The sequence below is a fragment of the Ursus arctos genome, unplaced genomic scaffold (genome assembly GCF_023065955.2).
Source record: "Ursus arctos isolate Adak ecotype North America unplaced genomic scaffold, UrsArc2.0 scaffold_17, whole genome shotgun sequence".
Classification (NCBI taxonomy): domain Eukaryota; kingdom Metazoa; phylum Chordata; class Mammalia; order Carnivora; family Ursidae; genus Ursus; species Ursus arctos.
The window spans coordinates 57,466,695-57,493,905 of NW_026622841.1; the positions used below are offsets into that span (position 1 = coordinate 57,466,695).

A 27,211-nucleotide genomic window follows, 5' to 3' on the forward strand; every position below is an offset into this window, starting at 1 on the left:
TACGTTAGCACCGTCTGGTCCACATGCAGAAAGCCCACGGGCACTGCCCCCTCAGCCAATGATTAGGTGACAGCAGCAAACTCTCTGCAGAAAGTAACACCCAAACACTGACTTTACTTTTTCAGACAAATGGAACATTCTATAGGCAGAAAGGGAAAAAAGCTGTGCCAAGTTCCATAACATGGTAGAGACATCATTTTAACAGATTTCTTCTAAAACCAGTCTGCTCTGGGCAAGGTTTTTGTTATGCTCCACTTTCTGGCTGTATGCTACAGAAAATACTATTCTCCTTTCCAACATGCAGGCAAATGTTGAGGCAAAGTCCCCTGACTTTCTCATTCTCCCCTTTCTTCTCATCCCTTGGACCGAAATAACCCACTTCTTAAGTCGGATCTATTTTAAATAAACATGCATGTACTCTCCCAGAGGCACACATGCACACACACACATGCATGTGTGTACACACATACATATGTGTACACATACACACAAATACACACATACACATGTACTCACAGAGACACACATGCACACACGTACACGTGTACAGACACACAAACACATGCATGTGCATGCAAACACACATACACACACATACATACACACATGTACACACACTTTCTTTCCCTTCCCATCACTACCCTCAGGATTAAAAATTACCAAAAACAATCTTAAACACTGGATATGCTAAGATTCCCCCAAGGATTTCTTTTCCTGATGCTTTACTATGAACAGGAAACATAACTGTATTAACCTCCCCAAACCTCCCAGCTCCCTACAGACACACAAATGGATTCATACTTTTTAACCTAGAGCTATACAGTGGAAACAGCCTTTAGATAAACGATAGCCCAGAAAAACACAGATACAGCTCTTCACAGATGACATGGATCTGCTTTCACTTTTCAGGAGAAGCCGTAAAAACCATATAGAGTTGTTATTGGCCAAATGCTATCTGAAAGAGGGACTGAATATTAATTATGTCAAAGTAAAATTGGGACTTTCAGTAGATGTTCCTCACCATTAAGGACAAGCCCACCCTCTTTAGTCACATAACAGTAAACTTTACTTATTTGTGCAATTATGCGTATTACTGGTGAAACGTTACATCATTTAACATTATTTCCAAGTAGAATCTCAGAATTAGATGGTAAACTCCTTGAGTTTAGATACATTGGATTCTTTGTATTTCCTTGAATCCTACATCCTAACTTTAGAAATCTCCAGTAAAGATCTCAGAGGTAATGAGTATACTGATGAAAACATAATGAGAACATAACTATCATCTTCGCTATTGATAAAACAATTGCATCACATGTCTGCGATATAACGAATTCATTGCATAAGTGGATATTTTGCTGCTATTTTTGAGTGACAGCCCAGAAAGACGTGGCTGGGAATGCTCTGTAATGTTCTGGGTTCTATCATTCATACAGAAGAGAGAGTTTGCTATTATCTATGTACCTATTCATAAAGCTTACTTTCTGCCTTTGTACTTATGGCACTGTGCTTCCCTTTCTGAAATCTTTTCTCCTGCTCTTTGGTCCCCACACCATAATTAACCTCAATTTGGAGGGAAAGAGTGTATTTTGGTTTCATCATTAAGTCAGTTCTTGAATTAGTGCTACTCTTCTTGCCAGTAAGTTTGATTTTCATGAAGCTGTGTTCTGTTCATCTCCTTTCCAAAAAATTCTGGTTTTTTCCTCACAATTTAAACTGCAATGATACTTAATATAAAGGATTATTGAAAATTATCTTGATTTTTCTAGAGAAAAGTATAAATGAGACCAATTAAAGGGGTTAGTGGGAATTGTCAGAAAGGCCTGGAAAACAAGCAGTTGAGGAACTGTTTTGGGCAAAGTGGCTCCCTCTGGTGGAAACAAAATCCTCTCTCCGACAGGACACTGTCCTTCCAGAACCCAGAATGTTTGGCTGTCTCCTAAAGATGTCACAGCGAGAAGAGTCAGCTATTGGTATTCTGATAGACTGTAGCAGGTGGGAAAACTGAAGAAAATTCTAAAACATGACTCGCCAAGTGGTTTTCATTCCACTAAACTGCTCTAATCATTGCCCCAAACCCTCTGGGGTAACAAGCCAGGGGAACCCTGAACTGTGATGTGTGCCCTGAAATATGCACATTTTGGAGTTCACAGGAACTGCTAAGGAGATGCTATGACATGACTCACAAGTTCCGCAAATTTAATCCCAAGGCTCTAGGAACGAAGAGAAGGAACAATTCAATACCAAGCTCAGGAGCTGTGAAAGGCCCATGCACTAGAAGAGGCGTGAGCTGTGCAGCCTGGCCCTGAGCTCCTGAATGGACAAAGACAATTGATTTCAAAGCAAGAGCAGCACTACAGAGCCCATCCCGTGCTCCAGACAGCCACTCTCATTGTTTCTAAAGGTCAGCGGGTTTTTAAACTAAATAGTTGGAACTGGAGGAAATCATGATGTTAGTCATTGTTTATTTTACCATATTATCTCCCCACATCTGTGGTCATTTTGTGTTTAGACTAAATGTGTTCATCATTTTTCTGCTATGTCAATTGTATGGGTCTTCTTAATGTGAGAAAACATTACAAATCAGCATTGCTTTAATACAACTTATAAAAATGTAAACTTTGTACAATTTGGAAAATTACATAAAAATTCTTATAAAGAACTAATCCACTTGCTACTTCCTCCATTTCTCCGACGGAGTAACAGCTGCTCACTCAGTATCTATAGTGCCCTTTGGTGCAAAATCCAATGACATCAAAAATTATACCTGGAACTGAACTTTTAGAGCATCTATTCACCCGTTAAACATGTCCCATCTGTCCTTCTCTAGATGGCCATTTTACCCGAGCTCCTGGTTGGCCATCTTCTCTCCATGACATCTATTTCACACTATTCATAAAGGCCTAATGTCCTCTCTAGGAAAGATGCTGTCCTTCAGCAGAGTTCTAGGGGAAGGGAACATGGAGCACCCTGTAACCCTCTCTCCCCTAAGAGTTACACCATGTGTTTTCATTCGGGTCAACCAAGAGAAAACCTGCCTCTGACAATGCGAGCTGCTAAGAAATGTACACTGCAGAGACAGACCCCAGGGGTCAGCCCCGATCATCTGCTGTCCCCTGCAATCTCAGGAGAACTCACAGCCTTCACAGCCCAGTCACACAGGGTCAGTGAACCCCATCCACAGCCCCCCAGCCAGGGCACAGACTGTGTGCACTTTGTACACAGAGCCCCCTCTGCCCCTTGTGTGGCCAAGTGTCAGATGGCCAGTGTGGGAAAAGGACGTTTTGCTGCTTGACCAAGGAAAGCTTCCAACACTCGCCGGACTGTGAATAATACCACCAATACCACTCAGTGGCCTGTCCACAGAACAATGATGACCTGGAGGGAATGCTGCCCGAAATGGATTTTTTAGAAGTCTGGGGGGGGAGGGATAGAGATGAAGTGGATCTCTTGAAAATCTGAGAGGAAGCTATCAGAAAGTCACCTGTCATGGTCGGCAGGACAGTTGTGTTTGATGGAGGCTCCACCAGGGTGTTATCGTACGGCTGTGAGAGGGAGGAACAGGAATGCCAGAAATCAAACCCGTGGCAGTTTAACTGTAAAATGCAGGCACTTCAAGCTAAGAAAGTAACTCAAGGACCCTAACCAGCCTCCTAAGTTAAATTAAATTGATAGTTAAATAAGATATGGAAAAATATTTCTTTAGAGTATTCTGCTGATAACTTTCAGTCTTAATTTTATCAGTAAGCTGGCTCTGACGCCCCAAAAATGTTATCAAAAAAGTGTTTTGAGAAAGGGGGCGTTTCTAGATACAAGTTTAATTAGCTAACTATAATCCAAGCCTGATGAAATTTTCAATCTCTTTTTTTGTTAACATGCTACATCTGTATAAATAAACAGCTGGTAGAGTAAATCAACATTTTGCATTAAATTGAAAAGTAGAGCCTAGAAATGTTTACTGTATGGAGCCCATACTGAGCCAAACAAATGGTGATTTGAAAAAGTAGGGACTATCTCCTCCCTTTACAAACACACACATGCACACACACGATTATATTCAAGGTTACCAGATTTAGCAAATAAAAATGCAAAAAATCCAGTTACATTTGAATTTCAAATAAAAATGAATAATTTAACTTTGTAGTCAAGTATGTTTCATGCAACTTGGGAAAAAGTATACTAAAATTTCATTCAGTATTTTTCTAAAATTCAAATGTAACTGGCCATACTGCATTTTATCTAGTAATTATAATAATTACATATATATACGTGTGTATAGACTATCTATAATTTGCATTTTTTTTGGACATTTGCCTCTGTGTAGGCAAGACAGAGGTTGTGAGAGAGAGCAAACCTATAGGTTATTCAAGAACTGAGAATTAAGAATCATTCATGAAACTCATGGGGAAAAAGGTACCCATTTTCTGCCTAACCATATTTACTTCCTGAAATAAACAGAGAGCTTATTGATATGTTTTAAAATAATACCAGTTAGTGAAAATTGTCTCATTGATACGCTAGTCCAGACATTATACAAGATTCCTGATAACATTCCTTTCACACATTTCATAATTTGGATTCATTGGATCTGCAATTGGGAGAAAAATTTAGGAGAAATTACACACACACACACACACACACACACTTATACATTTATACAAACATCTAACAAATTAACCGGAACCTATTTCTCATTTGTAAGGTAGGAAAATAATAATACCAATCTCTTAGGATATTTTGGGAATGTTTTAGAAATAAAAAAAGTAGAAGTCTTTGTGAAATGGAAGAACAAATATTAGTATTATTAAATTAATGGAGAATGTATTTTAACATTGAAAATTTTAAAAGTGCAAGCTTCTCTCACACCCCTCCTATACACCCTATCTGTAAGGATAACACAAATCTAACATAGTGTGGCCCTCCCAGAGATAGATCTGTGTCTCAAGTTTAAAATTCCAGGCCTCTAAGAAAAACATGCAGAGAAGACTCTGTCAATTGCATATCAGAGAATTCCTCGCCAAAGAGGGAGTTACAACAACTTCATAGAGGCTTTCCTCTGCCACACGATCTCCCAAGCTGTCATAACATAACTCACGTTAAAGAAAATTCTAACTGCAATATTTAAAAAATCCCTTTCAAACAATACGATAGTTATACTCTCCTGCTTGAAGCTCTATATCGCTATAACCCTAACCCTCACATTCTAGAGCAAAATGTATACAATTAATTCTTATTATTCCAGGTAGTTAGGTTCTGTAATGCTGCCATGAACACTGAATTAGAGAATACTGAGCCACTGCTCCTAGGGGAAACACAGGGTCAGGCCCCTGAGAATCTCTGGTTACAGTATTTTCATCAACCAATCAATATACAACCTTGTTTTATATGTATGTCTATTTAAAGACACATTCTTTAATATGTAGTGTTGATTCATTAACACTGAACTCCTGGCCAACAGCACCATGACTCAGGCCCAAACAAACTTTTCCTGATAAATGTACTTTCTCCATAGAGCTCCTCACATCCTTCTTGCACTTGGGAGCACAGGGCAGTACTTCAACACTACCCTGGGGGAGGGGCATTTTAAACAGCAACATTATCAGTGAAAAGAAGAAAATGTGGAAAATGTGGCACTAAATAGATGCAGAAAGGACACCTGTTTACAGTCCGGGAGCTAAATCAAGAAGGCAGAGCTTCCACTTGTTCTCTCCCCACTGAGAATGTGCACGGCAGGCAGGTGATTCCAAGTGTTGGCCACTCTGCACACATCCACGAATGAGGACGGAAGCACTGCAAGTATTATTCTGGTCTAACAGATACATTGTAGCAGGTAGACGAATTCACAAATACAGACTCTTTGAAGGATGAGGATTGACTGTATTTAGACTACAGAACATATTCTAAAAAATGAAACGTACACTTAATTTAGTTATCACCAGCCAGATAGTAAATTTCTGGATTACAGGGGCTGTTTCTTTTTGATTACTGTTGTACTACTGGTTCTTCATCCTATTTGCAAAACGTAAATGCCTCATAAATATTTGTGAGATGAATCAATCAATCAATCAGCACTTTGTCTTGTCCTGGCCACTCAACATAGTTCTATCTTCCTATAACAGGTGGTCCCATGAATAAATGTAGGGGACCTGTTCATTCAGATTCCATTAGGGTGTTACAAACAAAGTTAAAAAAAATCAGCAAAATCCTGGACCTCAAATATTTTTAGATTTCCCAGGTAACCATTCCCCTACCCCTCCCTCCTTCCTTCCGAATAGCTGGTGCTCAAACAAAAAAGCCAAGCACAGCTTTCAGAAGCTGAATCTCCTTATTCCCTGCTGCATGTGCACGTGCCTATAAAAAGCCTTTATAAAAGCTCTAGCTGCTGAATATTTGATGAGCAACATATGGCTGAACGATAGAACTGGTTCCTGCTATTCAAAGACAGATGCAGCCCAGTCAGCACCTTGTCACTGTTTGCCGCTCACTACGATGGACAAGTGTTTGCTAAACACTCGTTTTTATGAAAAAGTCACCTTCGAAGCCTGTGTCCATGATCATGGCTTTCTAATAACCCAGCCGTTGAGTGAGCACAGCAGGAAACAGATAATTAATCCTCACCTACTGCAGTCTGCTGGCTAGTCACTGTGGAGCAAAAAAGAGAGTGCAAGCTGGTAACTGATCACATGATCAGAAGACCCTCATCCTGCAACTTTGTTGCCCATTACTCACCTCTTGGTGGACCTTGCCTCACCATCAGCCACTTCTTCTCACTCTGTCTCTCGGGCCCTTAGTAACCTGACCACTTACTAACACTCACTATGCGGTAAAGCAGTGATGGACCATTTCAATCATTTATTCTGTCACCTGCATGGCAAGGTTGCTCCAGGCGGGCAGAAACAGGAACCTTACAGACTGAGGACATGTAATGGGGTCTCTCAAGAATGCTGTAGAAGTGAGGAGGGGACATTTACAGGAATGTTTTGAGTAAGGTAGTGCTCACCTTCAGGGAAACTGCGTATGGCTATAAAAACTGTGTCTGTGGTGCTCTCTTCTACTTTTTTTTACAGGACCACTCTTAGCTCACCCATCCTCTGGAAGCACATGATTCTGCACTAGAGTATTATTTTTTTAGTTAGCAAGACAAGGGCCAGAATTCAGTCTCCACGAGTCCTCTTGGCCAGAACCCCAATGTGGAACAGGGTCTGTCTGAGAACTCTGAGCTGCCCTGTTTCCCAACACATGTTCCCCCACCAGCCCTATCCCAGGGTCACCTCCTCTGTGGTGTCTCTCACAATGGCCATCCTTGCTCTCAGAGGAAGGGATGGGGAAATCTGGACAGAGCACCATGGATCCACTATAAGCAGACAACCGGAGTTCTACCTTGCCAAGTGTTCTTGCATTTTAAAAGAGCAATTTTCATTTTGCAGATGCCATTAAACCCAAAGGAAGGTGATCTACGATGAAGAGGCTGATATATGAGGGTGACAATCCTTTACACCCAGTTGTAAAGGGATCCTGTAACACTGATCATGGCTAGCTGGGTTGTAGACAGAGAAGAAAGAGGCTACCTTAATGATTTGAAACCACTCCAGAATACACACATGTAATCCTCAATACATAAATACCCACAGATTCTAGGCCTTCCTCTAGCTAGGTCTGGAGCTCTGGACATGGTCTCCACCTCTCCCAGCTTGACAGCTCTGGCTCCAGGCCACTGGAAGTGGCTGCTGGTGGCTTTCCCCAATGTTCCTTAAATACACATAGTATTGGCAAAGGGAAATGTAGAAAATAGGCTTAAGCAAAATTAATTTAAAAAAAATAATGGAGAGAGTGAGGATAAGAGGAAGGGAGGAAAGAGATAGGGAAGGAGGGAGGACCAAATGGTGAGCTGTACGATTAAAAGAATCAGTGTTCTAGTTACTCGTGTTTCTAGGGCCAGCTGACTGCCTGGCCCACTTCAGACACTCAATAATGCTTATTTGGTGAACAAGCAACAATTAATGCATATTTTTTATCAATATCCTCAGTGTACTCTTTCCTGCTTAACGCTGAAGAAATATACTAAAAAGTGGTGTACAGTACAATATTGTCCACTTTTATTGTCACAAGGCAACTAGACAGCATGCAAAATCTTTATATTTTCACTCTATATTAATTTTATAATAAAATATAGTCAAACGAGGGAAACGTCTACGTAGGTAACTGAATTATTTATATTAGATGCTCTCATGCATTGAATCAATTTAAAACTTATTCATTTCAGGAATTATTCGTTAACCTCTGTGTGTTTCTCAGTTTCCCTATCTGTAAAATACAGTAATACTAAATCCTACCTCATAAGGGTTCTGTAAGAATTAAACGAGTTACTGTCTAGAAAGCTTGGAATGTTGCCTGGCATGTAGCAAGCACTGTATGTGTTACATATTCTCTTATAACTAATCATCAGCACTGTTTGAAAGTTAAATTAAGTTTTCATCTCAAAAGGTTATTTTGTATAAATCTGTGCAGACACAGGTGGGTTGTTTAAGAGAAACAGTCACACATGACATGATGTCCAGATTCCCTAACATATAAATCAATCAGAAATTAGTCTTGTCCAGCCTTTGAAGTAAATCAAGTTCAAAACTGAAATAAATGGACTCAACCTATATATTTAAGCATATCAAGTCAGTTGAATATATTCAAAGGGAAAATAAATTTTAAAACTAAAAGGAGGGCACCTGGGTGGCTCAGTCGGTTAAGCATCTGCCTTCAGTTCAAGCTGTGGTCCCAGGATCCTGGGATGGAGCCCCCATGTCCAGCTCCCTGCTCAGTGGGGAGTCTGCTTCTCCCTCTCCCTCTGCCCCTCCCCTCCGCTTCTGCTCTCTCTCTCTCTCTGATAAATAAAATCTTAAAAAAAAATTAAAGGAGCTGCTCTCTCTGTCTCTCTCTGTTTTTTTCTTGATGAGTCTGGCTTAACGTTGATCAATTTTACTTATCTTTTCAAAGAACTAGCTTAGTTTCGTTGATCTTTTCTATTGCTTTTTTCAGCCCCTATTTCACTTATTTCCCCTCTAATCTTTATTTCCTTCCTTCTACTAACTTTGTGCTTTGTTTGTTCTTCTTTTTCTAGTTGTTTTAGGTGTAAGGTTAAATTGTTTATTTGAGGTTCTTGTTTCCTTAGGTAGGTCTGTATCTCTATAAACTTCCCTCCTAGAAGTGCTTCTACCGCATCCCAAAGATTTTGAACGGTCATGTTTCCATTTTAATTTGTCTCAAAGTATTTTTTGATGTCCCCTTTGGTTTCTTCCCTGGCCACTGGCGGGGCAGCATTTAGTGGCATATTGTTTAGCCTACATGTTTGTGTTTTTTCCATGGTAGTGGTGGTGGTGGTGGTGTTCGTTTCCACTTTTTCTTTTGTAACTGATTTCTAGTTTCATACCGTAATCAGAAAAGATGATTGATATGATTCAATCTTCTTTAATTTATTGAGACTTCTTTTAGGGCTTCACACGTGACCTACCCTGGAGAATGTACCATGGGCAGTTGAGATGAATGTTGTATTCTGTTGCTTTTGCATAGAATGTTCTGTAAATATCTATTAAATCCCTCTGGTCTAATGTGTTATTTAAAGCTGATGTTTCCTTAACAATTTTCTGTCTGGGTGATCTATCCATTGATATGAGTGGGATACTAGTAGTGTATTACTGTCAATGTCTCTGTTTATGTTTACTAATATTTGTTTTTTATATTTAGGCAGTCCTATGTTGGATGCACAAATGTTTACAAATGTTAGATTCTCTTCTTGGATTGACCCCTTTATCATTATGTAATGCCCTTCTTTGTTTCTTGCTATTTTCTTTCTCTTAAAGTCTATTTTGTCTGTTACAAGTATTATAACCCAGCTTTCTTTTCATTCCCACTTTCATGGAATATCTTTTCTCACCCCTTCACTTTCAGTCCGTGTGTGTCTTCAGATCTGAAATGAGTCTTTTGTAGGCAGCACATAGATAGGTCTTATTTTTTCATTCATTCAACCACCCCTTGTCTTTTGGTTGGAACACTGAGTTCATTTACATTTGAAGCACTGATTGCCATTTTATTGATCATTTTCTGGTAGTTTTGTAGCTCTCTGTTCCTCTCTTCTTTTCCTGCTCTCTTCCCTTATGATTTGGTGACTTCCTTTAGTGTTATGTTTATATTCCTTTCTCTATTCTTTGTGCATCTATTATAGGTTTGTGATTCCCGTGAGGTTCATATGTAAAATCCTATGTATATAGGGTCTATTTTAAGTTAAATTACATTTATGTTGACGGTAACTTAAGTTCAAACACATTCTAAAAGCACTACCTTTTTATTCCCACCTATGTTTAGCTTTTGATGTCATATTTTAAATATTAATATTTTGTGTATCCTTTGACTAATTATTGCATATATAGATCATTTTACTACTATTATCTTTTAACTTTCACACTAGCTATCTAGGTGGTTGATTCACCAACTTTACTATATGTTCATCAAGAAAAAAGGAAAGGTCCCAAATAAATAAAATCATAAATGAAAGAGTAGAATTTACAACTGATACCACAGAAATACAAAGGATTATAAGACTACAAATAATTACATACCAATAAATGGGATAAGCTGGAAGAAATAGATAAATTCATGGAAACATACAATCTTCCATGCATACAAGACTGAATCAAGAAGAAATATAAAATCTGAACAGGCGAAATATTAGCAACAAATTGAATCAGTTATCAAAAAATCCCCAACAAACAAAAGTTCAACACCAGATGGCTTCACAGGCAAATTCTACCAAACATTTAAAGAAGCGTTAACAGTTATCCTTCTAAAACTATTTCCAAAATTTGAAGAGGAAGGAATGCTTCCACACTCCTTCTATGAGCTTGCTCTTCTGTGAGACCAATACTCTGATGTCAAAACCAGAAAAAGACACCACAATAAAGGAAAATCATAGGCTAATATCCCTGATGAACATAGCTGCAAAAAAATCCTCAAGAAAATATTAGCCAACCAATTAGCAAACCACCTTACCAAACAAACAAAAAAGATAAAAATCCTGATTGTCTCAACAGAGAAAAAGCATTTTATGAAGTTCAACATCCACTTATGATAAAAAAAATCTCAACAAAGCATATATAAAAAGTACATACCTCAGAACAATGAAGTCCATATATGAAAAACCCACAGCTAACATCATACTCAAAAGTGAAAAGCTGAAAGCTCTTCCTCTAAGATCAAGAACAAGACAAAGATGTCCACTTTTGCCACTTTTATTTGGCAGAGTATTGGAAGTCCTAGCCACACCAATCAAAGAAAAAGAAATAAAAGACATTCAAATTGAAAATAGTAAAACTGTCACTATTTTCAGATGACATGAGACTATATATAGAAGAAACCTAAAGACTTCACCAAAAAAACTATTAGAACTAATAAATGAATTCAGTAAAATTACAGGATTCAAAATTTATATATGGAAATCTGTTGCATTTCTATACACTAATAATAAGCTACCAGAAAAACAAATTTTAAAAACAATCTCATAACAATTGCATCAAGAAGAATAAAATATGTATGAATAAATTTAAGCAAGGAGGTGAAAGACTTGTGCTCTGAAAACTATAAGACACTGATGAAAAAAATTGAAGATAAATGGAAAGCTATTCTATGCTTATGGATTGGAAGAACGAATATTATTAAAATGTGCACACTATCCAAAGCAATCTACAGATTTACTGCCATCCCTATCAAAATGTCGATTTTTCACAAAACTATAACAAATAATCCAAAATTTGTATGGAACCACAAAAGACCCTGAATAGCCAAAGCAATCTTGAGAAAGAACAAAGCTGAAGTATTATGCTCCCTGACTTCAAACTATACTACAAAGCTATGGTAATCAAAACTGTGTGGTACTGGCATAAAAACAGACACACAATGGTGTTGAACTTAATATAGAAAGCCCAGAAATAAACCCACACTTATAGACTCAGTTAATCTTTAACAAAGGAGGCAAGAATATTCACTGGGAAAAAGATTCCTCAATAAATGTTGTTGGGAAAACTGGAGAGCTCCATGCAAAAGAATGAAACTGGACCACTTTCTACACCAGACACAAAAATAAACTTGAAATGGATTAAAGGCTTAAATGTAAGACCAGAAGCATAAAGCTTCTAGAAAAAACCATAGGCAGTAACCTCTCTGACATCAGTCTTAACAATAGATTTTTGAATCTGTCTCCTTGGGCAAGGCCAATAAAAACTAAACTAAATAAATGGGACTACATAAAATTAAAAAGCTTCTACATAGCAAAGGAAACTGTCAACAAAACAAAAAGGCAACCTACTGAATGGGAGAAGATGTTTGCAAATGATATAACCAATAGGGGCTAATACCCAAAATATATAAAGAACTAATACAACACAATATAAATAATCACACAACCCAATTTAGAAATGGGGAGAAGATCTGAATAGACATTTCTCCAAAGAGGACCTACAGATGGCCAACAGACACATGAAAAGAGGTTCAATATCTTTAATCATCAGGGAAATGAAAATCAAAACCACAATGAGATATCATTTTTGGTGTGTACATGGAGAAAAAGGAACCCTCGTGCACAGTTGGTGGGAATGTAAATTGATACAGTCACTGTGTAAAACAGTATGAAGGTTCCTCAAAAAATTAAAGATAGAACTACTATATGACCCAGCAGTTCCATTTCTAAATATTTATCCAAACAAAATAAAAACAGTAATTCAAAAAGATAAATGCACCCTATGGTCACTGCAGCATTATTTAGCCAAGATACGGAAGCAAACTAAGCATCCATTGATAGATGAATGGATTAAGAAAATACACAACCACACACACACACACACACACACACACACACACACACACACAACTATATACATAGAGGAGACTATTACTCAGCCATAAGAAAGCATGAAGTCTTGCCATTTGTGACAACATGGATGGACCTAGAAGATATTGTGCTAAGTAAAATATGTCAGATAGAGAAAAACAAATACTGTATGATTTAACTTATATATGGAATCTAAAATATAAATGAGAAACAGACTTATAGAAACAGAACCATCTGGTGGTTGTTGGAGGAAGGAAGGGGATAGATGAAATAGGGGAAGAGGATGGAAAAGTACAAACTTCCGTTTATCAAATAAATAAGTCATGGGGAGTCAATGTACAGCATGGGAAATACAGTTAATAATACTGCAACAACATTGTACGGTGACAGTTGGTGGTCAGATGTATGGAGGTAATCACTTCATAATATATATAAATGCTGAAGCACTATGTTGTACACCTGAAACTGATATAACAATGTATGTCAACTACAATAAAAACTTTAGGAAAGGGTCTGTGATTTCTAGAGCTCTTCATCCATCTATTCAGCACATATCACACAACTAGGTTCCCATGAACACAACAGCTCCACACACAGATCTCTTAATACTGTGTCCAAGACCAGTGTCAAGGACTCTGAGAAGGTAAGGAACTTGCCCAAGACCATGCAGTTAATAAATGGCAGAGCTGGATTCCACATCCTGGGGCAGAGAACCTGTACTGTTTAACTTAGTATATCCAATTGCCCAGTACCTGACCTGACAGGGTAGGCACCCATGTTTGTCAAATGAATAAACAAAAGAATAGTAATTTGAAGATGAGGTCAACAAACTGATATCAGTTCAGGTGGACTGCCTCACTGTAATGATAGGCCAGCATTTGAACAACAGCTGAAGCCCTATTATAGGTTTGGTATATCATAGCCAAATAAAGCAAAAATTGTGGGACTTCTGGAAACCTATCCCTAGTCATAAGATAACATGACCCAATGTTTCCTGAGCTGAGAATTACATGTGTATTCCCTGAAAGCCCCTCTGTCTGACTGAGCAGTGTTTTCCAAATTTAAAACAATAGAATACTACATCTGTACCATCCCCAAAAAGGACCTATAATTAGTTCATTCAAAAAATCCAAGAAACAAGATCTCATTATTTTTGTTAGCACTCCTCTTGGTGGTGAGCTGATATTCATAGTAAAACACCTAATAATTTACTCAATTAAATATTCTCTTGCTTTTTGCTTTATTATGACATAATAAAACATAGCAATAATAAGTCTAATGGTATAAAGACTAACAGTGTTTTTAACAAAAACCAGATGCAAGCAGTTTTAAATATCTGCTACTATTTCCTCTCTGACGTCTAAACATGTTTTTACAAGTTAGCAGACCTCTTTACCTCTTCATGTAGGCAAACTGATCATCATTCTTCTTTTCTTGGGGTGCCATTAGTGATTCAGGTATAGTCCATCCTGGGTGAGAACCTCAGAGTAAGGTCCTTTTGATGATTATTTTACACACACACACTGACTTCTTGTGTTAGTACAGTACAATTTCCTCCTAAACTAAGACCCTTGTTTGGAGATGGTTAGAAGAAAATACCTTTTTTTCTCTCCCCTGTCGTCTAGAATAACTTAGGCAATTATTTACAAAAGTTAACTCGGCCTGCTAAAAATTTCACTTGCTCACCATTGTCACCAATGCACAGTGAAACCTCTCCTTTACTACCTTCCCTAATTCTATCCCCCTGCCAAACGCTGAAAGAGATCCCAATGACCTGGAAAAAATACGTTCTTAGTAACTTGTGTGTTTAAATGCAAGGAATTATGCCAGGGAAATCGGTACCTTGTTCGCAATAATGAAGCAAAGATTATTCGAAAAAAAAAAAGATATTTCAGGGACTCACTCCTTTCATCACAGGGAAGAAAAAGATCTCCTCCACAAAACCACATATTGAAAAAATTTTGAGGGCAAAGCCGGAAATGGTTGGCAGTGTTTGGTTCTGTTATTCGTCTGGCAATCTGACTGGCCTGGGCGCAGAGCTGGGCCCTCCACCTGTGCCTCACCTACTCCAGGAGGAGCCCGCCATCGTAACTGGAGAGACAAAACAAGATCCACACAGGCACCCAAGGTCCTTCCCTTTCCCCCGCCACTGGGAATTTTGTTCTTATCTCTTACAGGGTTGCCCAATCTTCGGGAAGACGGCTTTTAGAAGGAGTATGGGTCCTCAGACAAGAAGACAACTTTGTCATTAGAAATAATTACACACCTTAGACAACAATCGTTTCCATCTGCCTTAGCATGTGTGTGTGTGTGTGTGTGTGTGTGTGTGTGTGTGTGTGTGTGTGTGTGATGTAAACATTTCACATGTGAACTGATGAGACGATGATGTTTCTAAGCTATTCTTACTGTACATCAATGGTAAATATTGCCCAGGGAGTGCTGTTTGTCTTGTAATTTGGAGAATCCCTATTCAAGTAGCTCCCAATAAGTAAGTGACTGTACTCATTGAATAGTACTAGTAAGATAAGACCCTTTTATCTGCCAGCCTGCAAGAGAACACATTAGCAAAGATAACTTGCTGGCAGGACCAAGCAAGAAGACAGAAGCAATTTCTAGCAAATAGCAAATTTCACACTGTAGCTAGATGTATGCCTCTAATATTAGAACAATTATTTATCAAGAGTATACGAAAAGATGTAAAATTTCCTGTTGGAACCAACTGAAAAACGCTCTGGACCCTGAACATTTACAGAGTCAAAACCTAAGGATTTATGGTAGGTACATGAAAAGAGGCAGTCTATCCCAGCTTTATGGGGAAGGACCCCTGTGGACACATGGAAAGACTCGGGGAAGTGGGATGGCAAAGGAGAACAAGAATCTAGACTGGCCAAAATGTGACTAAGTCTCACTAATGTAGCTTTCCCACCAATGTCTTAATAAAGAGGAGACAGTCATAGTATTAGTACTTTAGTATGTGGTATTCCTAGTTTATTAAGTGGATTTATAATCCAGTTAACAATAAATGTGGTTTTTTTCACTCCAGAATGGAGGTTCTGCCTTTTCAATACATCATTTTTCTATCTTGTAATTAAATGAGTCAGTATATAGGGACTATATAGTATATAGGGGGTATATAGGGAGTTAGTATATAGGGACTACATAGTATACAGAGAGTTAGTATATAGGGAGTATAGGGAGTATATAGGGAGTGCTTAGAACAGTACCTGTGACATAAAAGTTGGCTACTTTTATTATTACTAATATCTTCAGTTCAGGCACATCTCCAGATATTACATCTGATTCTCTGGTCTGGGTCAAGTAGGCACTGCCTAACTATCATAGTCAAGATTCCAGAGCAAATCGAGTTAATCACTGCTTCCTCCAGGATTCTGCCTTCTCGTTTGTGTATCTCATTTCATAGTGACATCCTAGAGGCAACACACCCTTACATGTACATACGTCCATCACGGAAAGACGCTCCGTGTGTATTTGTCATTTGCGTGTATCAACAACGGTATTCTCATTCAAAGAAATTTTAAACCTCATTTATAATGAAGGATGACCTTCAGATACTTTGTTTATACTAAATACTCCAGGTTTTATCTTTTTTTCCCCCCTACAACTGACATGACTAATTTCATCATCAGTTTTTTTCCCCATTGAACTTGACACCCAATGTTGTACATATCAGACCCACCTTAAGAGGACAGTGGCTTGCAACCATTGAGCCTACTCAAGGCAAACTCTTTAGGCAACCGCAAGGAAGTAACATGAGATAAGTTTAGAGAAATGACAGCATCACTGAATAAGCATATGGCTTCCAATGACCTCTTTGCAAGAGGCTATCTCATTCAGTGAGATATATAATATCTGTGTGTTTGGGTGGCTATTCCAGTGAAGAACCCTGTTTTCTTCACCTTTTTATCCTCCACAAATCCAAACACAGTGTTGTGTGAAGGGTGCTTTTCAATTAATAGTTGTTGAAAGAAATGACCAGTCACACTTAGCAAGATGTAATTTCTATATAACATAACATGTATATCATCAATCTTCACCAATGCAAATTCAAGTATCTCCTTTAAATATACTCAAACTATTTCTCCAAACCATTGTACCCAGGGCCTGGTAATCTATCAGCCATCAAGTATTCATTAAATGACTAGGTTTCCCTTGTCCCTCGCAAATCTCCAGAGGACCTGTCCTGGGCATGAGTCAGAACAACACAGTAGCTAAGAGTGTCCAGCCACCCACATGGCACCTGTGTGTCCTAGGGCCTTGTTCTCAACTCATCTGGAACTCAGTCTCTGTCCGTAAGGATTTCTGGTAACAGTTTTTAATAATAGTAGCAGCTCCCTCAAAAGGTTGTTGCTAGAATTAAACTAGTTCATGCATCCAAATAATAATATGTACTTAATAGGTAGAGCTACTGGCTCTTTATTAACAGGTTACTTGACTTAAATGTTATTTAGCAAGAAACCCTGGAAATCATCTAATTCTTAGCTAGATATTTAGAAAGCACTAGGGTAAGTCCTGACGTAAATATTGGCAATGGTCATGCACATGAGATTGAGATTTCTAAATCTTGCTCATTCTGATGTTCAAAGTAATGATGTTGTTCTTCAAAATAATAATATTATTATTAGCCAGTATATACTGGATATTTACCATGGTCTTCTTCCATATCTCATGTTTTATTACTTATATTCCATCCAAACAAAATACAACTCTTCCATCATCTTGGCGGACATGATGCACTCAAAATGCCATAAGGCATAGGGAATGTGTGTCCTGTTAAAGAACTTAACAGTTCCTCAACTTTGAATGTTTGGGCCACCTGCAGCTAATTATATATTAGTTCATCTTTATTGGAGTACAGTCTCAATCTGAATGCAAAGCACACCATTAGGTAAGCAGCAGAAAAAGATTTATTTCCCTTCCTGAAATACTATATACTTAAATAAAATGCCTGTAAGTAAGAGCATAAAACATCTTGATTTATTAAATTTCTCGTGATCCTCTGATCCCAATTAAATATAAAATAGCAAAATCCCATGGCCCTTTCTACCCTAAGCTTCTGTCTCCAAAGGACAGTTATACGCAGTAAATTGCTCTATGATGTTGGCTATTATGGATATTGAGGTAAGCAAAGGACTATAGCTGTGTTTATAAGTGCTGCTAAAATGCAGGACTCTGAGAATAAATTCATTCATTCATTCACTCATTCATCTCATAAATATTTACTAACCACCTACTATACACTGGACATCATTTCTGTGTCCTGGAAATGCAGTAGTAAACAAAACAGCAAAATCTTTCCCATCTTGAACTTTACATATTAAAAGAGAAAGAGACTCAATAAATAAATGTATTAAAATGGGACTCTAGCTCAGTTTCAGGGGCAACCCTAAAAAGCTGAGGCACCAAGCCTCCCTCATTTTCCAATGAATACCATGGCAAAGGATGTTTGTTTCCAAACTGTGGCTCCTTGCCCCATGGAGGATACAGGAGAGAATGTTGGAGAAGCCGAGAGAATTAGATATTGTAGAAAGATCTCCAAGCCTACTGAGAGTGGCTTGCAAGAGACACCCTGTGAGCTCAGGGGACACATTGCTCCAAAATATGACTTGCCTGGGGAATCAAAGGGCAAGAATAGAGGTGAGGGTCTTGTTGAGGGAACTAATTGCACACTGACCAATGCAGATCAAAGGTCCCTGCTCTCCATGGGCTGAGTGTGCACACCTGTGTGTGTGTGTGTGTGTGTGTGTGTGTGTGTCTCCTTCAGCCACCAATTCCCAGGGAGAAATGCCACTATGCACTGTTATAGACAAGGCCTCCTGGGGGCTGGAGAAGGGGTGCCTCAGTCCTCAGATGGGATTCCAAATTTCCACCTCAGCTTCCAGCACAAGGTGGCCTAGAGGAGATTCTGAAAGGGGGAAGTGCCTCCAGGGGACAGAGCGAAGGGAAAGACGAGCCCCTCCACCACCACGCCCTATGTTTGAAAAGCTATAGGCAGTTTACTGACAATGAACATGAAACGGTCTCATTTGACTCACCTGACTAACAAGAGGAGCGTTAGTCACGGCCTGTCTGCACAGATCCGTTCCCTGACCACCTCCTGTGGTTCTAGTGATGCACAGGTGGCTCTTGGGTCCAAGTTCTGCTCATGGCCGCTCTTCCTCCCCCCATTCCTCCCTGCTCTGCCAGACCTAAGTCCCCCAACCTTCCTCTTGACTTCTTGGCTCTTCACCATCTCTGGTAACCCACCCCCTCCATCACGTTTCCTCTGAAAGTGCCTAGGGTGGCTTGTGGTTTCTGGTTGGGCCCTGACTGATACAATCCTACTAAGGTAATTACACATTCGGAAATCTTTACTAGAAAAACAAGAATTCTAGAATCCTAGATTTATAAAAGACCCACAAAATGATGTAGTTGAAGCCAATCCCATCACAATATTCCTATAATCTAATTATGAAATCTTCTGATGACTATAATCCTCCAATCTCTGTTAATTCTTTCTTTATTGCTCTGAGTTGGTTCCTATGGCTTGGGTATCCTTGTGCGGCCAGGTGGACTTCAGGTCTATCCAAGAGAGAGCCGCCTAAGACCTCCCAGGGAGACTGGTAGCTCCCTGGCCCATCAGTGATTGTGAAGAAACAGCATGTATGGAACGTGTTCCATGAGTCCTGAAAGCTCTTCCGATTCTAGACTTAATGGTTCAGATGAGGCCACGAGTAAGCTGCCAAGTCACCATCCCTACTCTTTTTCTTTTTAGCTTGATAACATTTCAGCATATAACTGCTCCCTGCCCCTGATATTCCGTCCTGCAGGACGCAGTCATTTCCAGACTTACAGCAAATCTTCACTAGATCATAGGCACGGGGAGCGTCTCCATAACACTCCGATGTTCTGGGTGCTGCGGGGGGCGCTGAGATCAAAATAAGCAGACAACCTTGTCTACACAGCAACCGTGGAGAGAGTGCGATTTACATTCAGAACTATCCCAGGAATGAAGCCACAGGAGCACCCTCCAAGTTACAACTGGGAAGTTCTCCACGTGCTAGGCCCTCTGTATACTTAGAGGAAAAATAATGCCACAAGAGAAAAATAAATCCAGCACACCAAATGCAGGGCAGAGGGGCACGGAGTAACTTTTCCACGTCTGCACCACACTTTTGGCTCAGGGAGGTCTACGTCATTACAGGGTCCCCGCAATGTGTGCAGGCGCATATGGCTCCAGAGGCAGTCTGAAGGCACCTAGGTTTCAGGCGGACTGTCTGCGAGCAGGTGGTAAGGAGATTGCTAACAGTTCTTTCAGTCTGAGAATGTACTTTCTTATCGATTCAGGAGAAATGTGTGTGAACATGAACTTGAAGGCCCGAGTCTGTGTGAACCCAAGTCTTCCTGAAAAGCCACACCGCGACCAATCTTCCAGACCCGTTGCTTCCTTGCGTCCATGCCAAGTGGGCTTCGACGTCCTGGACTGCGCACCACCGGAAGTGCCCAGCGTGGGATATCTCAAAACACAGACCTTAGAAAGACCTGGACTGTGAGTCCTACGTGTTTGGAAAAAATGTGTGGGACATCCTCTCCTAGATACCCTCTGTGTTCCCATAAACAAACAAATAAATAAATAAATGAGCTTCCGTTGACTCTCAGTCATGCTTCTTGGCACTGAAATGCAGGAAAGAGGAAAGTAATCACAACTCTGCTTCCATAATACTAACTGGAAGGATGCCTGTGGGTTTCCCTTTCGGGGCCTGTGCTTCCCTCTCCAGCACTAGGAGCAGCACCAGCAGACACGTGTGGGCGCTCCCTGTGCTTTGCTTGTGCGCTGACCTTGTCACATTTTGTTAACTCTGGATATTTCTTTACATAGAGAAGAGCTGCTGTTTGCTTTTGATTTTATGTTTCACCTCTGAGCTTCCTGACATCAGTCCCTGGTGCGCCCGGGTATAAACAATGGGGTGATGGTCCCACGCTCGGGACATAGTTGCACACCAACTCCTACAGAGACTGAGTCAGCCCGACAGAAAGCAAGGCTGGTTAGCAGGGAAGAAGGCAAAGCCAGCTGCTGTGCTCTAAGTCTGAAGGGGAAAACCCCATTACCTGAAATCCAGATAAAACAATAAGCAGACACCCTGATATAAAAGGAAGGGATAATTTAATCGCATCTATACAGGTGCTCCTTTTTAAAGCACTTTCTTCCGAATGTGTATGATACCTTTTTTTTTTTTTTTTGAAACATGAGCTCCAAGCCATGAAATTCAAGCTGCCTGTACGCTATAATAATTTTGGCTTTGAGGCCCAAAACTACCGTTTCAATGTCTTGGTTAATGTTGAACTGTCGGAATGAGGGTGTGGTCCCATGAACAGGGATTTTGAGGTTTGATGTGGATTTGTACACACTCACTTTTCTCTAGCTCGTCTTTACTTTATGTATTAAGGATTTAAGTGACTTAGAAGAGCTGTCACTTAGGTTCTCCCTCAGGCAGGAAAGTCATCCTAGCATGTGCAGTCCTAATTATTCAGATGAGGAAACATAGTACGCATTATAAATGCAATAATTAAGGGGGAGAATGGGAAAGACAGAGCCATTATTTGCTGTTCTACGAACACCAACTCTTCACTTCTTTTCCTGAAGAATCACCACCATGAGTTGACAACAACAACCAACGGCCTTTCCCGTGCCACTCCATCGGTGGGGGTCAAACACAACTCCCTTTTGTTTTTCCAGGTTAATATACGGCCATCACACGCACCTAAGACGCTGGGCACAGTCCTTGTTTCTGATGGTATTGTTTGGAAAACTAAACTATTAAATTGATTTGGTGTGGTATAATGTTTATACTTGTGGAAGAACTTCAGATATATAAATTTACAAGCCAGACCATGCTTCTTAATTACAGCCTTAGAAGAAACAGTCACATTCTTTTCTATGCCTGCAGATTCATGCAGAGTAATGGGAAATGGATCTAAAATTTTGCAGTGACATGCTTGAGAAACTATCCCCCAGACTCAGATTACTCTCTTTCAGTACTTGATTGAGGCATGTGTAAGAGATCTCAGCTGATGTATAAACAAGGCATGACTGGGACCTGGTCTTACCCAGTTCTCTTGCTACATAGCTTGAAATGTAAGACCATGCTCTGCCTCCTTTCTGCTTGCTGCCACATTCTCCCCAGCAACCCAATATGCAAAGCATGTGCCAATATTGCTCCACGCTCTGCCTTATTTTATTGAAAATACGTTGAGTTCATCTTAACTAGCCAAAATGTTCCAGATACACTGCAAGCCTACCAATCAAGACCGACTTGGGAACTTGTATGGGAGGATAGCTGTGTAAGTGACAAAAACGTGTCACCAACAAGCTCCACACTACTCAACTTGCAGTTGCCCAAATGCTTGATGCCCGCTCCTAGTTGGACCAACGTGATGCATAGACAGCATCTTACCCATCAGATAAACACAAACCAAGCAGCCCAGCAAAATGCATTCAGAGCATGGTAGGGAACAGTAAACATCTCTTACCTTGCATCGTCGCTTTTGTTGGTTCTGAGAACAAAGGGATGAGCAAGAGGTAGATGAGGTAGACAAAGGAGAGCCCATTGTACCGGAACGCACACGCTGCAATTGGGAAGAGAGAAGAGAGGGAACGTCAGTAATAATGGCAGGCTGCTGGGACCAGTGTGCACAGGCTTGTGTGGGTTACTGCATCAGGGACCGCTGGATCAAATGGTGACCTAGGTAGATATGTCAGTTAGGAAGTAAAGGCTGAGCTTTTATGCTCACTATGTTGAGCGTCATGAGAAATGAAGAATTAAAATGCATGGCCCCTGCTCTTAAAATCTAACCAAGAAGGCAACACCCATGTAATACCTGAATGGAGGCAACCCACAAATAAGTCATAAATTAAGCTGTAAAAATTAAAATTGCTACAGAAATATACAGGGCAACGGGATTGGTGAGGGTTTGGGGTGTTCAGGTAAGGCTGGCCATGGAAGAGAGGAGAAAAAAGAGAAAAAAAAAGAAGAAGAAGATTTACTCAATGCTCCATGGCAGGGCTTTACACAAATTATCTCATTTAATCCTCATTTTACAAGTAAGAACACTCAGGCTCAGAAAGACTCATAGTCATTCACCTGAATCTCCCAACTAGGACTTGACTGAGTTAGAATTAACTTTGGGTCTGCCAGGCTTCCGACCCCACTCTCCTCCTTCTGCATTGCTTATCTTAGAGCTAGAACTCCAGAGATTTGCTCCAAGGGGGTGCCTTCCCTTTCCAGGTTCCCATTTCCCCATCTGTGATAACTGTGTCTAACTCATAGACTCATTCTGAGGAATAAATAGAATGATATATAATAATACCTATGGCTCAGCATCTTATATACAGGAAGCCCTCAAAAACACAAGCATTTATCATAAGCATCCTCATTATTATCCAGGGAGGAGAAAATGAGCACATTATAGCAATAAAAAATAAATTTATTGGATGACTAAAGAAAAACCAAAGATGAGAAGGTCTGAGTATGAGTCTGTGGGATGAGGAAATCTGTTAATGATGACGCAGGTGGAAAAATGTTGGAAGGAAAGTTGGTAGGAGAGAAAATGGAGGAAAGAGACATGGTACCTGGACAGGGAGACCAGATCAAGAAGTGCTGACCTCGAGACAGCATTTGAACAGCAGGAGCATGGCATACGCCAACCCCCAGCCCTTGCTTCTGGTGGCTTACTCTAGAAGCCAGCAATCAGAGACACAGTAGAGCAAAGTGAGGCATGGTGTCCTAGGGAAGGAGGGAAGCCACAAACAGAAAGAGCCTTTCTCTTTTAATGTGTTGGAACTGTCTTTCTAGATATTTCTTTTACTTCTGCGTCTTATTTTCCACCCATAGGGGAAACTCCTTAAAAACAAGTCAAAGATATTGGAGATTCATTCAGTTGACAAATATTTATTGAGCATATACTATGTGCTGGGACCCACAGAGATCCTTTTCTAACTCAGGAACTTACATTTTGGTGGGGAGATATATGATAAACAACAAACACGATAAAAGGTCAGTCACAAAGAATACTAGAAGACAAGCACTGTGAAGTTAGCAGGGAAACGGGGAGCAGGGGATACTGGGGGTGAGGAGGACTGACTGCAGCATTCAGTAGGAGCACTGAAAGTGGACCATTGCCAAGGAGAAAGTGAGATGTGGGTCAACAGGTGAGGTAGGTGAGCCAGCTGATAGAGCCTCTACGGGAAAGGGTGCCGGGTGGGGACTTGGAGCAGAAGAGGGCCTAATCTGTGACCTGCCCCAGACAGCCCCGCAGTGAGCTGGGGTACCAGCAGAGTCCTGGATGGGGGCAGATCATGTGGACCTTGCAAGGGATCCGAAGGCGCTGGCTGTCACTCTGAGGTATCAACTGAGTGCCGGTTCTCACCCTCGTTCAAGGCTGCAAGCCTGGCTCCGGCCTCCACCTGCGGCTCCATGCCCCACCAGTGCATCCCTGCATTCTGCGCTGCTGCCCAACTGAACAGCCAGCATCTTCCATATGCTTTGCTGCTTCCTGCCTCTAGGTCCTGCCGGCACCGCTCCCTCTGACTGCAACACCTTCTCATCCTTCCTCCATCAGGCATATCACTACATAGCTTACAAGTTTCCTTTTCTGGGTCATGGTCCATGTCCACAAACTCCCCAAACAGATGCATTTCACTCCCTGGTGCCTCTTACAGAACACTTATCATTCAGTGTCACAGGCTTTGGTTAGATGCCCGTGACCATCTCTGCTATCGCCAGGGCCCAAGGCAGGAGCTGCTCATGCCTACACAGGACGAACAGTGAAACAATGAATGAAAAGGAATGAAAAGGCGTGAGGGCATCAGGGAAGGAAATCAGGGTATCAAGGTGCACAGCGTGCCTGGTCGCATAAAAACATCACAGCTGACATTTCAACAACAATCAACAAACATCTAATCAATTGGAATATTTCTTTCTTTTTAGTTTTAGGGTGTTTTTGCAACGTGAAAATTAGTATTGCATAGCAATGTTACCTAATTCTGAGTACTTCTGGGTAAAACTAAACTAGAACTCACTTGTATGATTGTAGCACTTTAAAGAACATTCTCAAGGACCCATCTGCTTTTAATTTATCTCAGTTGTGCTTGCTCTGTGTCAAGCCCTGCTGGGTACACTTCATGTATGTTAACTCATGCTATTACTATCCTCCTTTATAGAGACTGTTATCACTCTCGTCTGACACATGAAAAAGCAGGAAGCACAGCTAAGGGACCAGGCAGTGGGTTGAGCCTGGGAGTCTAGTTCCCAAGTCTGCACTATCATTAGGAAGCATCATGGCCCCAGCATGACATCATGTCCTCACCTGTCCACCCTGTCCCTAGTTAACCCTCAGGGGCTCAGTGAGTGAGCAGGAGCCTGCCCTCCTCTTGTATGTATCTTGCTGTTTCCATTTTATAACCTCATTCTGTAAGGTTTCATATTACACATGGTGGAAACGTGTTTACTGAGGAAATTCTCAAAGATTAACTTTGGAGGGGGAGAACGAAACCTGCTCTTGGTTTCCCACATCACAGTCTTCACTTACCATTATTTATAGCGTAGTCCAAAGAGCTTAAGGAGAAGACAAGGACAACCCAGGGTGATAGGCGTCCTCCAAATGGCCCCCAGTTAATCGCCACCTCCTGGTTGTCACGCCAGGATGTCATCTCCTGCTCTTGAACATGGGCTGGAACTAATAACTCGCTCCCACCAAACAGAAACCATAAAAGTATAGAGATACTGCATGGTGGCTTCTATCCTGGCTGCCCCTCTGCCTCTCCCCTTGCTCACTATGAGGGAAGCCTGCTGCCCTGTTGTGAGTTGTCCCAGGGAGAGGCATATGGCAAGGAACTGAAGTCTCTAGCCGGTAGCCAGCCCTCACCAGCCAACAGCCACATGAGTTCGCTTGGAAGCATTTCCTCCAGTGACTGTGTCCTCGCCACCCCCTTGGCTGCAGCCCCGTGAGACAGCCTGTGCCAGAGGTGCCCACCCGAGCCACACCTGGCTTCCTGACTCCCAGAAACTCAGACAGTGTGTTGCTTTAAGCTGCTAAGTACTTAGGTGATTTGTATGCAGCGATACCCAAACTTAAAAAAAAAATCAAGCCACTTGTAAAAATCCAACTTCATTTATTTTTGCCTGAAATCATCCCATTTGACTAATGACAGTAGCCCAACCTGAATTCCCTGCTTTACTTTTTATGTATAAAGTTGCTACCCAGGAGCTCACCCAAGCTGATGGGGACTTCAAATGACATTTCTAAGCGAGTTATCCCCAAGAAGGGCAAAATATGCCTTTGAACTTATCAATAAAACACATTCGAGCTAGAAAAGCTTTAGAAGGCAAATGGCAACTGCTGCTTTATCAAGCATGATGTCACCTTTGTTCAGGAGCACATTGATTACTCGTCGCAATGAGCTCTCGTATTCTGGCTACACAGTGTTTGTGGATACCCCACACCTCTCATTGACTGTCAGGTCACCTGGACTTCCTCCCTCTGCCTCAAAAATTTGTTGACAGTACAATATTTTGAAATGCAGTCCAAGGTGTTCAAAGGAGAAAGATTCTCTGACTTGGTGAAGAATGCACTGTAGTTTCCACTATTCCTACCTGGTTTTAACCACCCAGAAGTATGTGGAAACCTCCCCAAAGAGATGACAACCGTTGACAGGAATTTCCCAAACAAAAGACTTTGCCAGGCCTAGAGAGCTCACAGTTACAAACTGTGAGTCAACAAGTTATCAAGTCAGAGTGCTTTATAAACATTAATACCATTATTTGAAATGTAAACAATTGAACTCGTCCCATTAACAAACTTCATTTTCTAAAGATGAAAGCTGGTAAGCAGTTTTGGCAAAACTCTCCAAGAAGGAAATGATTTGACTTTGACAACTTAGTTTATCAAAATAGAAAGGGGAAAAAATCTCTTGCAAGTATGAAATTGTTAAGATGGCCATGTAACATTTATAAAGATACTTGGTTGTAGCTTGTGTACAGATCTTCCTTGACTTACAATGGGATTATGTCCCAGTAAAACCAAAGTAAGTTGAAAATATCCTAAGTTGAAAATGCACTGAATACACCTAACCTACCAAACATCATAGCTCAGCCTGGCCTGCCTTAAACATGCATCGATGCTGCAGTTGAGCAAATCATCTGACATAAAGCCGACTGTAAAACCAGGTGTTGAATAGTTCATGTAACGGACTCACTTCCGTACTGAAAGTGACAAACACGACGGCTGTATGGATACAGAATGGTAAGAATGTAAGTGTAAGGTTACTGACCCTCCTGCCCGCAG

General features: G+C 40.6%; 1 protein-coding gene across 9 annotated transcripts in view; it reads right to left on the minus strand.

Moving 5' to 3' along the window:
* The window catches only part of PIEZO2 (piezo type mechanosensitive ion channel component 2), a 443,262-nt gene that overhangs the window by 336,670 nt on the left and 79,381 nt on the right, over positions 1–27,211 (minus strand). For all 9 annotated transcript variants that reach the window (XM_044382834.3, XM_057313247.1, XM_044382833.3 and 6 more), the window contains exon 2: positions 22,400–22,495. In XM_044382834.3, the coding sequence (XP_044238769.2) occupies positions 22,400–22,495 (96 nt within the window). The remainder of the gene's footprint in view (positions 1–22,399; positions 22,496–27,211) is intronic.